The 18,967-nt window shown below is 47.4% G+C and overlaps 1 protein-coding gene across 1 annotated transcript in view; it reads left to right on the forward strand.

The window, feature by feature from the left end:
* MAST2 (microtubule associated serine/threonine kinase 2) overlaps positions 1-18,967 on the forward strand; it is a 293,497-nt gene that overhangs the window by 260,716 nt on the left and 13,814 nt on the right. Inside the window, 12 exon segments of the mRNA XM_061567563.1 lie at positions 2,594-2,695; positions 6,308-6,440; positions 6,847-6,914; positions 7,715-7,800; positions 9,059-9,267; positions 10,119-10,257; positions 11,427-11,559; positions 13,842-14,007; positions 17,107-17,208; positions 17,742-17,864; positions 18,024-18,124; positions 18,783-18,961. Of these exon segments, the coding sequence (XP_061423547.1) occupies positions 2,594-2,695; positions 6,308-6,440; positions 6,847-6,914; positions 7,715-7,800; positions 9,059-9,267; positions 10,119-10,257; positions 11,427-11,559; positions 13,842-14,007; positions 17,107-17,208; positions 17,742-17,864; positions 18,024-18,124; positions 18,783-18,961 (1,541 nt within the window).

Consider the following 18,967-nt stretch of genomic DNA (forward strand, 5'->3'; position numbering starts at 1 on the left):
ACATCTAAGCTAAACTAATTTTTTTGTTATTTTACCAAGTAAAGATCACTGAGCTATATAGCTCAATTTCAGAAGCGACCATGCCACAAATGATCGCTCAACAAAGTGCCTTTCTCATCATGTGGAAATGTATAGCAGCCAAATAGCTTAAACTTATGTTTCTAAATGTGGTGGGAAAAACCTGAGGACCCGGAAAAAATATCCACGCGACCGCGGGAAGAACATGCAAACTCCAAATATACAGAAGGTGTCAGGGTCAGGATCGAGCCCACGATCTCCTGTATCCCAGGCGAGGTAGTTAACATCTCACCACCATGGCACCACTTTTGCCATCTCAGTCATGGGGGTTGTTTGTCCATATTTCACCACGCTGGTCAGTGCGTGTTGGTGAAGGGAGGGGTGGCAGAATTGGCTCAGATACCGTTCGCCACTGATGTTATCCGTGGCCAGGATTCAAACTCGAAATGCCAAGGTTTGTAGGGCAGTGGCTTAACCGCTGCGCCACCGTTCATCCACCATAAATAGGAATGACCATGTGCACCGTCATCAATTTGTAATTGTGCCATTATGCCGATGCATATTGAATACCGATGGGAGCAAAATTTGGTGGCAAATGCACCTGCAAAAACATTTCTATTAAAGACTCTATGACAATATCATTAGGTGTGTGCGTCATAGCCCAATTAAAAATGTGAATGCAAAAGAGATAATCAATGTTGTGCATTTTACACCTCGTTAAATAATTTATGTTATGAAAATAAAATATTAATTTTGGAGTTGAAAAAAACATTGTCTGTATTTGGTTTTTAAAGCGAGCAATGAGAGTAAGCGCCCCCCAATTTGTCTTTAATCGTAACAATGAGCAAGTCACATGTTCACGTGGCGGAGAGCGTAATGCACTTCGGAGGGCTCTTGCGTTGCTCATGAGGGGCTCGTGCAGGGGACCTTATTTACTCAACCAAATTGGCTGTCTGACCCCGTTAACATCAATTTGAAGCTAATGTAAGGTTCCATATACGGTGACCACTTGCCGTTGCGAGCGAAATTCCTAATCCCGAGGCTTAAGAACACCGCAGGATGGTATCTCACAATGGAGCGGTCAGTCGCTGTTGACCCACACGTGCAGCAAAGAGCACAGCCAGACGTAAATAACAGCCGTAGCAAATCCTTTATTCTCTCGCATGCCGTGTGTGTGTGTGTCTTTCTCCTTTGCGTGCCCTCGCTCTCTTCGTCTCTCCATCTGTCTTTATGCTGTTAGCTAAAAGAGTCGCCTCAATTTGACGAGAGCTCAGGAGAAAGAGGGGAGGTGAATACATCTTCTTGTACAGTCGACCTGAGTGTCGGTCGCTACCAGGGCAGGGAAAAGAAGCGGACAGCGCCAGATTCCAAATTTGAGAGGCGTCGCGCTCCGTTAGGCGCATCGATTAACGTCCGGAATGAAAGATGCGAGCGCCCGCTCCCTCGTTCGCTCATTCGCTCGCTTACTTGCTCGCTCGCTCCTGCTTCACCGTTAGGATGATCTCATCTCGCGGTGACATCACCGGCGGTGTGCGTTAGGTCACCCGCTTTTTTACATCAACGCATTACGTCTTCTTTTTCCTCCAATGGAACGGCTCGGTCCCATGGCCGCCGTTTCGCGGGTGGGGGGTTCGGGTGGTGGGGTTTCCGCGCCGCCTGTACCTCGAACTCCCCCTATTGCGCACGTGAGACGCGCACCTTGCTACGGCGAGAGCGCCAGTCGGACACCGCCGTCGCCAGGTGCCATGGTGTAGGAGCGAATTTGCACAATGCCGGGTCTCGGGGGCCTGCTCCTCAAGTGCGTCTTCGTGCGCCTAAAGTCGAAACGGCGCCGCGTAGGCTGGAGGAGGCATGTGGGTGAAGTTTGGAACTGGGTACGTAGCGCCGCGCTTTCTTTCCCGTTACGGGGATTAATCAACACCGAAAGTAGAACGAGTCGCAAGGCGAACCGTCTTAATTGTCAAATTTATTCTTCAACAGAATGTCTACATTTTTAAATACAGCAAAGTTTTATTGCGTTCGGTATGCGTGCAGTCTGTCAACCTGTGCGCGTGCGGTAATGACTGAAAAATGGGATTTTTATTTGCATTTGACTTTGTGACATTGAATCGTTTAGAACGGTTTTTGTTGAAGTGCTTTTTTTTTAGAACCGTGGCTAATCTGTGTATTGTTATCGCTGACACAACTCGGGGTTGGTTGCGTTTGTCTGTGCGCGTCTGCGTGTTTCCATGCATGTATGTGTGTATGTTGAACTTCTTTCGCACCGTACGTAGCCAACTGCTAATCAGAGAGGTGTCTGTTTATCCATGCCTCAACGTGCTATCATCACAGTTGGGTTCGATTACAGGCCATGTACATGTGAAAATCGTTATGCAGATCTTGTCCGGTCCCACACGAGGTCAGCGAAGCCTAATCTGAGTACCTCGCGTGCGGTGTACAAGGTATCTACTACAGAGGCAGAGGGGGCGGGCATGCGGGGTGCTGGCTGTGCCACCGCCGCACATGCCACGCTAATCTTACTAGGCGCTCGCTCCGATATCTAAAGAGGGGGATTGTTGTGCGCATGTATTTGCAGGCTCAGGATCGCTCTGAGAGCAACGAGGTGGCGTTCATCACGCAGCTTGCCAAGCGTCTGCTCATCGTCATCTCCCGGCCAGCGCGGCTGCTCGAGTGCCTGGTACGGCGACGTTCGCTTCGCCGCGTCTCTACCGACAGCGGCACAATCGCGGGCGCAGACCTTGCACGCACGCACTACACGCATGCGCGCACACGGACACACACACAAATGCCTCCGCTACTTGTGACCCTGCTTTCTTTGACCGCTCCTCGAACACGATGCACATTCTCCCTCCGGCCCACAAACAACACCGCCGCTTTAGTGCTTGCAGACCAGAGCGATTAAAGAAAGACAGCACCTTAAAACGGCGCTATTTTTTATTCTAAATACTTCATTATTATTACTGCATGTGACTCGGGCTGTCCGACATGGATTTGAAGCTTTGTTGATGATAAAAAACATTAAACTTTTTGTTAGAAGTTGTATTTGGACTTTTCAGTAACATGATCAAAAGACCCAAGCAATACAGCATTGTAAGTTATAAAGCTCAGGGAGGACATGTTTTTCTGTAACTCTTGGCCACAATGCAGCAAAATTGAGGTGGAGCTGAAGAGGTGAGCAAGAGAAGGGGAAAGAAAAAAATTGTAATCGCAGTTCAGCGTGTCACTGTCACACACCAGTAATGTCATTGCGACCTCACTCCTGTGCGATATCAATGCAATTATATAATTAGAGCACTGCAGTACTCTTCCTGAAAGTCATTTAAAAGTTAATTTTTTTGATCAGAGAAGCTTCATACTTTTGTCGAACAACCTTGAACACACAGTTAAGTATGTCTTATTGACGAGATAATAAATATTTGTTTGTGGGCATCTTTCTGTAATGAAGATGGTGTCTCCCTGCTCGCAGCAGTGTGTGATGAGTTCAGTGTCCACGTTGATCTGCCTGATGAGAGTCCGCTTTGCTCACCGTGATTGCCTAAGGATTTGAAGATTTACTTTAAAATGTTCCGTTCGGTGCGTAGCATGATAGCTTTCCCTTGTAAATGATATACCAAATTTCAGTAAATTACATTTCATAACTTATTTGGTGATGTCCGACCGAAGTTATTAGCTCCAGGAAATTTAACTGTGAACTTACTGCAAATTCCCACTCAGCTGTGTATCTGTGCGGTTGCCCAGCACAAGTGTGAAGCTTCATTAATGAGAAGAAAAGCACGGTATAGTTATGTCATTTGGTGGGCCACCTGCTTAAATTCAAATGCTCGGCCGTTTTGCCTGCAGTGCTCGTGGTGAGTTAATGCAGGTCAAATACGCAAAGTAATGCAATGCTGTGGAGGCTTGCGAGGGTTGGTAGATCACACATTTCTAATATCTTTTAAAACTTTTTCTTTTATCAGGTAAGGCCCACTGAGCTATCTAGCTCTTTTTCAGAAGCGACCTGGCCACAAATGATAGCCCAACAAAAAGTGGCTTATTGTGTGGACATTTATAGCAGTCAAATACATGAGACTTCTATGTTACGAAACTCCCTTCCCTTGAACATCAAGGTGCCATACCCTGGCTTTTCCAGGAGATTTCGATACAGCACAGTGTGGACTAATATCAACTGTCCCTTCCGTATGGGATAGAGTGTTTCCCCCTCGCATGAGTGGGTTTTGTCCGGGTGTTCTGGTTTCTTGCCACATGTAGAAACACTGTTAATTGGCTGGAAACATCTTAAACAAATTGAGAACTGCAGAGCTTGGGCAATTGTTGGCGCTGTATCACCGCCTGTTGGCTGGCCCACCAATTTGCCTGTGGTTCTTCAGCAATTGTGATGCAATTTTCACGAACAATGCTATAAAAAAACACTACTTAAAGTGACAAAATAATTGAAAAAATCTTAATTTTTACGGTGTCATTCAATTAATTTGCTGCACCTTTTAAATATTATTTGTTTTACAACAAACATTTCATTGTGTTTATTTAACAAATTGAATGTTGACATTGACCTTGATCAAATCAGATAAACGTAATTGTGTGTTTGCTTTAAAAGTAGAGTTTTCAGTGTGGCCTGTGCTTTCCGCTTGGGGGATTGAGATGTGTATCTCTGGCCAGGCCTGCCTGGGTGCACTCAACACAGGGATAACCCAAACAGCTCTGTAGAAATCCTCGGAAGTGTGCATCGCCTTTGGTATTGTGTCGTATGGTACAGTTGTGAAAGAACCAGCACGTGGTACTGAAAGAAGGCAGTTTCAGTCCCCAGTTATAAAAGACACGCAGTCACACAGACTGTGTGTATGCAGTAAGCGTTTTGCATTTCATCAAATAACATTTATTCTTACGCTCACTGTTCATGTGTTAAATCGGTGGTTGAAGAATTAATTGCGTGCGATTTATGAAAGATGTAATGCTGACGCACCTTGACGCTAATGGAACAAAGAAGACAGACCAACACGACGAAACAAGTTACATGGACGCTACAAATAAGACCATACCAGACAATAAATGATTATCAAATCAAATTGTGACACTGAAACATGAGAACTCATTCACTCTGCAAGGCATGAGGGGGTCGTGACTTATTGCATGCTTAATCCATGTGTAGTGGGTTCAAGAAGAGAGCGAGATGTCTCTTAGAGGCAACACGTTTATTGTAACATTCAGGGACATAGCACAAAGGGGTAACGGCCCCTTCCACCCGATACTCTAGGGAGATATCTCCTCTGGACTAACGTGCTCTTCACTCTGGTTAAAGCTCTAACCCTACACTCAATATGCACTATTTTGAAGCCATGGAAATTGCATTTTTTTCTCCATGTTTGTGGCTGGAGAAACTTCCAGAATCCTTAGAGACATCTCGTTCGTTCTTCTTAAGCATATCACATTTTATTGATTTATATTTTTTGGAACAATTTGGAGGGACAATTTGGTTGAGAGCCTTAGGTTCGGGTTGCCGATAGTATTAACATCGCGGTGAGTGAACATTTGCATAAAAAATATATTGCACCGAAAATTTAAACAAATTCAACTGTTGGAGACTTCAGTGTCAGGCCTTTAAAAGCAAAGCCAGTGCTCTTTCGTTGCACATGATCTTTTTCTGCTGTCAGTAAAATGTGGCATTAGCTGGGGTTTATGGCATCAAATTTAATCTGAAACGCGTTATTGGGACGGGGATTAGTATAGGGCCTCATTGGAGATGCTTCTGGGGAGAATATTTGGTATTTGTAGGACGCATGGCGACTTTTGACTGTCTCCTTTACCTCCAATAAGTCAGGCCAGAGGATTTTCAGATATTTTTTGCCAATTTCTTACCGATTATTATTGGATTATTAAGCTGAAAGTAAGACAATTAATCGTATATATGTATCGATTAATCACTTTATACATGAAAAAAACTCACATAAATTAATAATGCATTCATATTGCTTTTCACTTCCAGAAAATATATATCAACTCTGTCGTTTTGGCTGTGGATCACGAACAAATGAATCTCTATTTTAAACCTTCGAGACAGCACCCTTGGCAAGGGGGCTGCACACTCAGACTCAGAATCAGAATATATATTCTGCACGGTTGGCTACTTACGGTGCAAAATAAATTCAACATACATACATTTTCACAGATGTCCAGTCAGCAATTGCTGCGATAATTACAGAATAAGAGTACGATGATGATGGCGGCAGTAACGATGATGGATGAGATGTTTGGTGGGTCGTGCTGAACCGCCTTATGCCTGGTGCCCTGCCAGGAGTTTGACCCAGAAGAGTTCTACCACCTCCTGGAGGCAGCTGAAGGCCATGCCAAGGAAGATCAGGGCATCAAGTCGGACATCCCGCGCTACATCATCAGTCAGCTGGGTCTCACGAGGGACCCGCTGGAAGGTTGGTGACTGCGCCCTGCACTGTTGCATTTGAAATGCAACCCACAGCAACAATAAGCGCTCACTCGTGTGAGTTGCCACAATTAAAATTGTCCTCGTGATGAAGCCAGGGGACCTTTAACTACCGCACTCATTCGATCCCCTGATTGCGGCAGTTAAAATAATGGGGTAATTTTCTTAAATTCGCCCACCCCTGTCCACCCAGCAGTGTTGACGACATTTCGCAGGGCGTGTGTGATGGAGCAAAGAGGAGACCAAAATATTTTGCAGAGGGGCTCGAGAACTTCCTCTAGTGGAGCACCTTCCACCAGCAGTGCATGAGCAAGTACTTGCAGGGTAGCACCTTTACCTTTAGCCACTTTACGTAATATCTCCCTGACCCCGTGCTGTTATCGATGTTCTTGCAGAAATGGCTCAGCTGAGCAGCTGTGACAGTGGGAACCCAGAGACCCCCGAGACCGACGATGCAACAGACGTGAGGGCTCCACTGTGCAACGTTTGCCACACGTGTGAAGCACGCAGCGTGCACACACACACACACAAACCTCGCCCTGCAGACATATGCCTGAGTTATCATCGTCATCTGCAACCATGGTCTTATCCACTGCTCGCTGAAAGTCACCGTAATTTGTCACCATCGCTCACCCTCCCGCAATGAATCGATCAATGTATTGCCTGCACATAAGCTGATTTCATTGCTGCATCTCCACGTTAGATGTCCTCTTGTGCATGCTCTCTTATTTAGCTACTACACCGTTCTCCTAGCGATGTCTCCTGCTTTCCAGCGATGTCGCCTGCCCAAGCCCACTTATTTTTCCCAGACAGTCAACACGATGTCTCTGACTTGAGTATGCTCTCTAATCAATGGGTTTCTCTTCCTTTTCTTTAGTGAAATTGAAAGCATGCATCTACTCGTGTATTTTTGCACACTTTTCAGCGATTGTTCGATTTTATTTGCATTTATTGAAAAAAATTACACTTTCTGGATGTAAGAACCTTTTTCTACTTTGAGGTATTGTGCCTGTCCCTCTTTAAACTTTTTACCTGGAATCTCACAGACTGCTGGTTTACTTTGATACCAAGTTTACTACCTTAATGTACATCTGTGGGATGTACAACTCTATCACTGGCCTATCACTGGGACGTGGCAGTTTGTAACCGCTGTTTATTCACACCATTGTTTTGCTACGTGGTCACGGTTTCCGCGGAGGACAATGTCATGTTCATGCATTCAGTGTAAATGCACTCGCCGCTTCCCTTGTTATTTTTGCACAGTCACGAGCGGCAGAGAGCCTGCCCAAGAAAAAGCCGTGTGAAGAGGATTTTGAGACGATTAAGCTCATCAGCAATGGTGCCTACGGGTAAGAGAGACGGAGAAATATTACAAGTCGAAGCTGAACCCAACTTTGAAGTTGTAAAACACTGCTCCGAACTGTTTAACTTTTATAATATATATTTTTTGTTAACGTGTAGATAAGGCGTAATATACTTGACTGTGTAATGCTGCCATCCGGGGTGGCTCTGCGTTAGAACCAGCAGCTCGCAATCGGAAGGTTTCCAAGTTCAAATCCTGATTGGGCAAATGACTCGGCCCATTATCCTACTGTTGACTTTGTGAGGAAGTCAACAGTGGTTGTTCTCGTGATACTGTCCCCACCATAGGAATGCAGAATTTTTACTGCAGACTCGGGGCTATAAGCAGGACATGGGCATTGCCTCAATGCTCATCTGAGCAGAAAACGAATTGAGTTTTTTCGTAGAGGTGCACAGATTAATACTCTAGTGACTTGGTGCCCACTTGCTTGGCAATTTGCCCCTGCATTGGCGAGCCGTTTGCTCCCTGCAATGTGATGCTGCACAGGGCTCCGAGGTGTTACGTTAAGCTGACATGGGCTGTGCATGCTGTCATGTAGCTGCGTGTCGTTGCACATAGCTGCATGGACATGTACAGCCCTCTGTTAATCCACCACTTTATCAAAGCTTCCCCATGTCCTGTCAGTTTGTCAGGAGTTTTTAAGCCGTACTTTACACCGGTCAGTGCGGTTTGGTTAAGGCTGGTAGCATATACGTGTGGGAACATAGAGGTTTTGTACTACAGTACATTTTCTTGCACTGCCCTCTTCTTCCTACTGCATAGCCTAAGTAGGGTTGAGCTTGGATAATGCTTGGATGGGCGACCATCATGCGTAACAGGTGTTTTGAGCTGTTAGGCCATGTAGCTGCACGTTGGCAACTGGTGGCAAATTGCCACACATGGCGGGGTGTAATTGCATATGGCTTGGTATGGCTGCGTTTACACAGTTGCACATGGTGGTCTGTACATGCATGTCTTCACTCTTGGTCGTGGTCGTTGGCGTTTGCGCATAGTAACTGATCACTTCAAATTTTTGCTCGTGATTGTGGTTAACTGCAAGTTGAGCATCGTTCTAAACGGCTGCACGCGTTGGCGGTTGCGCGTGACCGTTGCTCCACTTCGATTCCACGACGTCGTTCGTGGCCTTGCGCTGGTCACTGGGATGGCGCGGTTAAATCGGCTCGTGCGCTGATTGCTCCACGGATCGTTATTTACCAGGATCAAGAGAGGATTGATCGTGGCTGTGGTACCCCTTCCCCCTCTAGCGCGGTGTACTTGGTGCGGCACAAGGAGACTCGTCAGCGATTTGCGATGAAGAAGATCAACAAGCAGAACCTGATCCTGCGCAACCAGATCCAGCAGGCCTTCGTGGAGCGCGACATCCTCACCTTTGCTGAGAATCCTTTTGTGGTGGGCATGTTCTGCTCCTTCGAGACAAAGCGCCACCTCTGCATGGTCATGGAGTACGTGGAAGGTCAGTGATCGCTTCCTTTTTTTAAACGGTTCACTATTTTTCCACATGAGTGCTACCATCCATAGTAGTCTTCCTTATCCTCTGCAACATTTAGCGTATTCCCACAATGCCACGGAACGAGTGCTATTATCGACACGGTAACAGATAAAACTGATTATCACATTCGCATCCATCAACAACCCATGTGTTTGTCCGGGAAGCCTTTCTTAAGTCTCGCTTGAGTGCACTAATGCTCGGTTTTGATAACCTCCAAAATACGTGTTAAGCTTTGATAAGCTTTAAACGGCGGCAGTGTCGGTAAAAACAGGATCTACTGTGTAGGCTTTCGCAGTTGCGATGTGCGTCTCTCCGATGCGTGTTCTGGTTGTACTGTGCGTTGTTCGGCACTGTGTCCAACGTTTTGCTCTACACACTGGAAGTTTCTTCAGAAAACGGGATTCTGTTCATGTGTTTGTCACCTCGTACTGCTATTTGAAAGCTATCATAAAAATTGCTAACGAAATATCTTAAAACACATGTTGTAAAGTGTTACAAATCCACATACATGCATTCATGGTAAACGTTAATCAGGAAGATGATCCCATGAAGTCAGTGTTATTTTATTTTTGATGATAAAACAACCCTTCCTTCCATGTCCTTGTTTATTTGTATCTGTCTCTGCGTGCTCTGTGTGTCCCCGTGTGCGCTGTGTCTCTGTGTGCTCCGTGCGTCCTCGTGTGCTGTGTGTCCTCGTGTGGTACTGTGTGCTTCGCGTGACGCTGCGTGCTCCCCTTGGCCCCGTGTGCTCTGCGTGGCCCCATTTCCTCTACATGCTCTGTGCCGCTCTGTGCCGCTCTATACCGCATGTGCAGGGGGAGACTGTGCGACGCTGCTGAAGAACCTGGGCGCGCTCCCTGTGGACATGGCGCAGCTCTACTTCGCCGAGACGGTGCTAGCGCTCGAGTACCTGCACAACTACGGCATCGTGCACCGTGACCTCAAGCCGGACAAGTACGCTGCATCAAGTGCACGCGGTGCACGCACAACGAAGAGTACACACGGACACAGGAGGACACACAACGTGCAGTATAAGCGGCACCCATCCAAACATTCCGCGATCCACTCAAACATTCTCTATTCCAACGGAACTGTTGCAGATACTACGATTTAGGGTTGTGTTTTTTAATTGACTCATGGCGATCCTCCGGAATGTTTTGAGGGTTGATGGTGGTGCTGGTGTGGGACCGCTGCTGTGTACATGACGTTGAACAAATACAGCGTGCAATACACAGCACACCCAGCACAAAGCAGACTCAACTCACGGCACACGCAACATGCGATGCACGTACAGCATGTGCAGTGGGTTTTACGGAGGCACACACTTGAACTGGGAGGCAACACGTTTATTCTAACACTCCAACAGGGTAACTGCATAAACGTATGGGATCACGACATAGGTGGTGACTACCACGAGTAACTCAAACCACAATGGGGTAACTACATAACCGGGTCGGTCAGTAACGCACTGCCTGATCCACGAAGCCGAGCGTAATGACCGAAGAGACGTAGCACAGCCGGTTGATTCCAGAAGAGAGCCGCGATTGCTCTTGGGACCTCCCCTTTATGCTCCTGAGCGTGGCACCGCTCCGCTTGGGCCACGTCCCCTTCTGGATGTTACTATAAGGTTCTCAACTGAGCCACCCTTTGGGCCCGCTCGCTACCCTGTCCCGGTCACGTGTCCTCTCGGGTTCACCCAGACTGTCACGTCCTTACTTGCCCTCTCTCTCTCACCGTCACCAGAACCATGCCCCCTAGGGCAGCTTCCATGCCATGCCCACTCTGGTGCCAGGGAGAGGCTCAAGACGCACACTTCCACTCTTGTGATAGTAGCTGGCGCTAAACGGCATCGTGACTTCATTTACGTCACTACACATGCAAAACGTGGCGCACAAAAGTATTTACGTTACACACAGCACACACAGCATGCAATACACAGCTTTTGCAGATGCGGGTGAAACCATCTAGAGATAGGAGCTCATTTAGCAGGTGTTTTTTTATTCACCGTGTACAGTGAACTCCACACGCACAGAGCGTGAATTGCACGAAAATGTAACAAAAACGAGTGCATTGCACTTGTCCGTCCGTCACTCACCCGCCACCCCCCCCCTCCTCACCCCCAGCCTGCTCATCACATCCATGGGTCACGTGAAGCTGACGGACTTCGGACTCTCCAAGATCGGACTCATGAGCCTCACCACGAACCTGTACGAGGAGCACATCGAGAAGGATACGCGCGAGTTCCTCGACAAACAGGTGAGTGGGGAGTGGGGGAGAGATGAGGTGGAGGAGAGACGAAATGGAGATGATGGACGAGGTGGAGATGGGGGGCTAGAGAACACAGGATGTAGGGCCAGCTAGCCGAGTAGCTTAGAGGGGCCACTCCTGTGGCATGAGCTCTGAGCTGCCACCGCTGAGTGTTTTGGGTTTGAATTCAAGCGCCTGCCTGTGATTAAGCCTGGTTCTCAACAAGTGTGGCGAGTTAATGATCTAATCCCAAGCATCGATGATTAAACAAAAACATCATATTGAAATAAATGTGTGTTTTAGCCTATTTCAGCTTTGATTACTGAATTTTTTGTTAAATTTTTAGTAGAAGATGCCCCATGTAGTGTGGCATTGCCTCCTACAAGAGCTCCCCGGACCAAGCAGTTTTGTCCATGTGTAGTGGGTTTACGGAAGGCGGAGACGAATCCTTTGGAGGCAGCGTGTTTATTCAATAACGCTAACGGTATCGCACAGTCTTTCACAAGGGCAACGGCCCTTTATGACTACTGCTTGGGGAGGTATGGCCTCCGGACTGGTGTGCCCTATCACGGGGCTACGGGCTCTCAGTCCTCCGGCTATGAGTGCCTTAGGGGAGGCTGCACTGACCAGACCCAGCCAAGGTGCGGGTCCCGACCACTGGCCCACTCGGACCCGGCCCTTACAAGGATGTCAGGCCGGGGGTTCCCAGGGTCTCACCACTGTCCCACAGAGTCCCGTCCCTTACAAGGGCAGAGGGGCTAGGGGTCCCAGGGTTCTAAGCTAGCTGGTCTTCTGGCTTCGGTCTTGGACTGGCCCCGGGTCCTTACAGAGGTCCGGCTTTTTTACACCTCCCAGGTGTGTCAGCCCTGGCCACGCCTCCCTTCCAGAGAGTTCCAGGGGGGGTCCCAGGGGATCCTAGGACACCCCGCAGCCCCCTCCAGCTTTTGGGCTGGGGAATGTAGTGACCCACATGCCGGTGCAAGTTACTGCCCCTGATGAGATGTGTCTGCTACTGCAGGTAAGTGCACAAAGCCCATTTACAGCGCTACACATGTCTTGTGTGTAGAGCTGTGTTGTGTAGTAACTCTTGACACCAATGTGTATGTGCATGTGAGAGACCAGGTTTGTATAATTTTATTGATAACTGGGCACGAGTTTAAAGTACGTCTTACGTTTCCATAGAGCGTCTTATAATTAAGAAAACATGGTTGTAAGATAATATAAAATATATTACGCGATTATATTATCTCGAAGCCATTTCCGGTTTGCGGCGGTGGGGTGACCGAATGGCAGGAGATGTCTCGGTGGGAAATAAACTGTCGGACGCGCGCTGTCAAGGGCAATGCGGACGCCAGGCAATTAAGAATCTGTCTGCTCGGATCAGCGTCTCCCAGTGTGACGGGCGCTCTCCAGCGTGGGATTCGGCAAAAAATGTAATCACTTCGAAATGCACAGGGTTAAGATGTGTACCTTTTTTCTAGTCAGCATTTTCCCGTTATGTTACCACTGGAAACAGATGAGCACATGAGAGATTGAAATATCTTGTCATACTGTATTTTTTTATAATTAAGTTGATGCTCTGAAGCTGGCTGAACTTTACACTTGTATTTTTTTTAAGTTAACAGTGTTGTGGTGGATTGATCTCTTTATCTGTGCCAGAAACTTGTCTGTCAAACATATGCGCTAAGCTGATGTAGATACAGTACATCCAAAACAGAAATGTCGTCTTTGGAAACAGAATATTTAAAGTGACATGGCCTGGTTTATGTTGGGTTTTTTTCTCCATGGCTCTGGTTTTTAAGTTACAAGTCAGGAATTGTGTGGAAAGTAAATTCCCTAAGTAAAAGTGTAATTATCCAACGCGACCAGCTGTAGAAATTTCAGGCAATGGGCCTGCTCTTCTGAAGTAATACCATTACCCATATAACGCTAAATGAATACATATGCTTCAACAGCAAAGCAACGACAGTGGTAAAATATTTTCAACCTCTGCATCTACACCTCCGGAATATTTTACGAAAGATTATTTCAATCAATCATGATGGTGATAATAGATTTAATTAGTTAATGTTAAGTTTTTTAATGATGGGGTGCTTGGCCCGCAGGAGACTTTGGTGCAAAAAACAAAGGTTCAGACTTTTGATTTGGGGATGTAAAACTATGGAGCTGCAGAAGGAGCAGGAAGTAGAGGCTGTTCATGCACAAGGTGAATTAACCACTTAACGGTTTGTTTTTTTCGTGTGTTAACTTGACTCCTCGCTGCCTCCCGCCCTTCCTGTGCCGCACCGCAGGTGTGTGGCACGCCCGAGTACATCGCGCCGGAGGTGATCCTGCGGCAGGGCTATGGCAAGCCTGTCGACTGGTGGGCCATGGGCGTCATCCTGTACGAGTTCCTCGTCGGCTGCGTTCCATTCTTCGGGGACACGCCCGAGGAGCTCTTCGGACAAGTCATCAGCGGTGAGTGGCCCGCGCAGGTCAGGATGGTGACGTGGGTATCAGCTCACTTTGCGCTGGAACACTGTTCCCAGTGCTTTTCAAGAATGTTTCCTTAAAATAACTGCTTCTGTTCCCCCTTCCCCTCGCTTCCGCAGTGCAGCACTTGTCACATTTTCAGCAGCAGTGCTCGACACTGCATGATCATACAGGCACCCCAGTGCCCCTTTCTCCCCCGACTGGTCTGGTACAACGCCAGTGATGTAGCCTGCCAGTTCATCTGTGACTTACTGTACACTGCATTTGGCTCATTGTGCTTATTTGCTTTCACATCGCGCACTTTCATATGTTCTTCTGCGGCCGTCTGTAACGCTCTTTCTACTGATATTAGAAAGCCACTGGAGCTATGCACTTTTAAATAATTTCGATTTAAAACAATTTTTTCTTTAGAACTGCTTTTTGTGTTTAGTTTGTCCTTCCCCCGCACCTCTAATTATCACAGTTCGCTACGCACGGTGTGAAAGTAGTTCAACAGCCATATATACATATGTTTCTTTTCCATTTTTCATGAATGATACTGCTTCAATTACACGATTCGCACATTTGTCACTAACACTGCCTCATAACATATGTAATGGGCAAACCGTTTCAGCAATTGCTATTCTGAGCAATAATTTGTGCTTGTATTCAACCACAAGTGCTGCTCCTTGTTTTGTATTGTATATTATTATTTTGTATCTTTTTATTAATATGCGAACATGCTTCTCCGCAACAAACCTAGCCCGGCGTTGCCCGGGTCTCAAAAATATTTCAAAACTACTCTTAAAAATGTAACATCAGAGCGTACTGACTGGTGGTACCTGCTATGATGACAGCAGTGCATACTGTGGTGGTACCTGCTATGATTACAGCAGTGCATACTGTGGTGGTACCTGCTATGATAATAGCAGTGCATACCGACTGTAGTGCTACCTGCTATGATTACAGCAGTGCATACTGATTTTGGTGGTACCTGCTATGGTCACAGCAGTGCATACCAACTGTGGTCGTACCTGCTATCACTACAGTAGTACATGCTGACTGTATGGCATTATCTATCGACTCTTTAACACAAAGTACTCACCTGACAGAGTGGCATTATGAGGCTTAGTCCCATGTGGTGGTATCTGCTATGATTACAGCAGTGCATACTGTGGTGGTACCTGCTTTCACTGCAGCAATGCATACTGTGTTGGTAGCTGCTATGATTACAGCAGTGCATACCGACTGGTGGTACATGCTATGATTACAGCAGTGCCTACTGACTGTGGTGATACCTGCTATGATTACAGTAGTGCATACTGACTGTGGTGATACCTGCTATCACTACAATAGTACATGCTGACTCTTGCAGTATTTATTGACTCTATAGCACCAAGTACTCATCTGACAGAATGGCGTGGTGAGGTCTAGTCCCGTGCAGAGCCTCCGGCCTTGCCTAGATTGTTCAGCCGGCCGAGGTGGCACCTTGGCAGTCTGGGGCTGGGCTGCTACCCCTGCCCCCCCCCCCCCCCCCCCCCCAGGCACGATGTCCCACCTACCGACTGTATAGTAATAATAACTGCACGCATCGTGGTGGGGGGGACATGAGACAGTGAAGAAATTACCTAAGCGTTTAGTGTATTTTTTCTCGGATTTGTAACGCGACCCTCACTCCCACTGAAGGCGTGTGACTTGGCATGGGCCATCCTCCCCACCAAAGGCGCGTGAGTTGGTAAGGTCATGCATGCGTCATAAATAAATGAATAAAAACGAAGCGCACAAAAATCGCTGTAAATTGCTAATTAAACTAATTAAAAGTTGACGGATGTGAAAAAGGAATAGTGCTTGCTCACGGCTGGGCTTACGGCGTGGTGCCTGGCTATTTAAATCCCTCTCACTCCCACCGAAGGCATGCGACTTAGCATGGGCGGCCCCCCCCACCAAAGGCGCGTGAGTTGGTATGGTCGATCGCGCACTATTGAATAAATAAACGAAAACGGCACTAAATCGCAATTTAACTACTTTAAAGTTGATGTATGGGAAAAAGGAATAGCGCCTGCTCACCACGGGGCTTATGGCGTGGTACCTGGCTATTTTTTTTTAAACATAGACCCCACCGTTTGAGAGCCAAATCCTTCGCAAGTGTGCGAATACACACAGATAGACGGACATAAAAAAATGACAATTACATATAAGATTACGTTTCTCACATGGCATATCAGCTGCGTTTTCATGCTCACTTGCAGCATTTAACCACACAGTCCAGATGTGTCCCTTGTTTTAGCCAAATTTTATTTAAGGAAGCGTAAGTTTTAGCGCAAAACAGCATGTTAACTTTATTAGCATCCCCTTAGGATTTGCTTTTTTTATTCATCAGTTTTTTTCATGAATATAGCATGAACATTTGAAATGCATTGTTTTTTTTAAAGGTTATTTTACTCTTGGAAAATTGTCTGTGCCAAAACGTGCTTGTCAGCAGTAAAGTAATAATCTCCAGCCATTGCACGTTTTAATGGAGGGTACTTGGTGTTCTTGCTGTTCGTGCCAACCCTGCCCGAGTCATGGTTTTGTTCCTTTCTGACCTGACTTTAGCTGAAATTGGAAATCTCAACTGCTTCACTTTATTTGCAGTGTGCTCTTTAAAAGAACATTTCCTCGCTTGCAAAAAAATCGCCGTGCTTTGAATGAGCCAAACTAATTTGGCATGGTGTATGTTGGCGAGGTCTTGGTCTGTATCTGGTAATGTGTGCTACAAAACTGGCATGCGATTCCCGACCACGGCTCACCAGTCCCGGCATGATATCACAACTTGTACTGCGCCACCGACCCAGCCTTACATCAGTACTTGGTACGTGGCATAAAATATCAGCACTGGGGAGACGATGGAAGTGAGGTGCATTATTGGATATTCCATCACCCCTTTGTGCACTGTGCCAGCCTTCATTCTTGCTCTCTAATTGCACTTACCCAAACTTGAAGGCTATCTAGGGGGATCTTCACATCGACACAACGCGTGTTGGCACGCGTTATGCCGATGTATGCACACGTGCTTACGTGCGTGCCCGCGTGTGTTCCTCTGGTGATGTTTGTGCTGCTATGCAGATGAGATCGTGTGGCCCGAGGGAGAGGATGCACTGCCATCAGACGTCCAGGACCTCATCACGGGGCTGCTTGAGCGAAATCCTCTGGAGCGGCTCGGCACGGGTAGGCGACAGCATTCCGCCGTGCCAATCGCGGTTTCTTGCCGACCCTGCCACGCTCAATGCTTTGCTTCCTCCTCACAACACCAGTGACATGTGAAATGTCAATTTTTTCTGGGCCTCTTCTATCTCAACGCAGCCTTCAATGATCACCCTCATTTAAACAGAACTAGGGAGACAAACGCATAGGCAGCTGAGCAACACTACCATCTTGTGCGCTATAGTGGCCTTAATAAGTTATCATAACACTTGCCCTAGCAGTCTCCGTGGTTATGTTGGAGATCTTTGTTTATGTGTTTCATTTCCCACGTGTTTGTGCCCAGTCTGAATGCCACCCAGCAGCGTAGCTATCAAGTGTGCAGACAGTGCAACTGCCTACAGGCTGGAGGTTTCCAGGCACCGGGCTATGAATAAACTGGGCAGGCAGCCCCATTTCATTTCTCGCACCAGGGCCCATGCCATCCACACTACGCCACCGATGCCACCCGCGTTAATGCACCTGTCTTTGTGTTCCCCTGTGCGCGTTCGGCCATCAAGGTGGAGCCTTCGAGGTGAAACAGCACCAGTTCTTCCACAGCCTCGACTGGGACGGACTGCTCCGACAGAAGGCGGAGTTTGTGCCTCAACTCGAGTCCGAGGAAGACACCAGCTACTTCGACAGTAAGAGGCCGTGTTTCGCCGCAGCCACGGAACGCCTGCATCGAAACGTCTTTGCTCGCTGGCACGGGCCACACACCCCTTCGTGCACGCGAATGACAGTCAGCCCCAACATTCTATAACGAGGGATCTTTTTCCATTTTGTGTCGTGCGCTTGCGCAGCGCGCTCGGATCGCTATCACCACCTGGACTCCGAGGACGACACAAACGACGAGGAGCCACTCGAGATGAGGCAGTTCTCCTCCTGCTCGCCCCGCTTCAAGGTACGCCACGGCCCTGCGGGCTGCTGACACTGCGGCACGGGCCAGGCCTCCGTGCATCCCTTGCTTACCTGGTGGTAATCATAGGGAACGCAGCACATTGGAGGGGCTGTGCTCATATCCACACACTCAATGTAAATAATAAATAGAGCAGAAATATATTATCACCCTTTGTCAATTCACTGCTGGATGAAGGCCTCCCTACATTGTTCACTCTTCCTACATCTTGCTGATCTAACTTAAACATATATATGTGAGCATTACAGAAAAAAACCTCACATACACTTTCACATGAACTGAATTTCATTTTATGTAGCAATTAAATATTTTAAAAATCACTTTAATTCCATGGGTCGGTACAAAAAATCATATATTGGTAGAATGGTTTCAAACTCCGAACTTGGAGGGAAATTATGAAGACCACTTTGGGTACTACAAGATGAATTGTAGAGAAGGACTAGCGATCTAGACCAGATCCTGGAGATGATCTTGAGAGAGGGGGTGAGGAGAGAAATGAAGACATAACTTATCAGATGGAGGACATGCCCAGTACCGTGTAACTCTGGTCCTCTAAGGATGTTCACCCAGGCTGCAATTGTGACGAGTGTATCAAACAAACTCAAACGGTCCCCTGCCTCGCTCTGCCTGCCTCTCCTACTAGGTTTACAGCAGCATGGAGCGTCTGTCCCACCACGACGATCGGCGCATCCCCACCACGCCCGCGACGCCTACGCCCACCCCGACGCCCAAGCGCAGCGCCAGCGAGGACAAGGATGAGCGCGGCAGCCTCGTCACGCTGCGCGCGCACGACAAGGGCTGGATGCTCGGTTCGCCAGAAATGTGAGC

This window comes from Lethenteron reissneri, chromosome 39 (assembly GCF_015708825.2).
Source record: "Lethenteron reissneri isolate LAM-NWPU_2019-01 chromosome 39, ASM1570882v1, whole genome shotgun sequence".
NCBI classification, from domain to species: Eukaryota; Metazoa; Chordata; class Hyperoartia; order Petromyzontiformes; family Petromyzontidae; genus Lethenteron; species Lethenteron reissneri.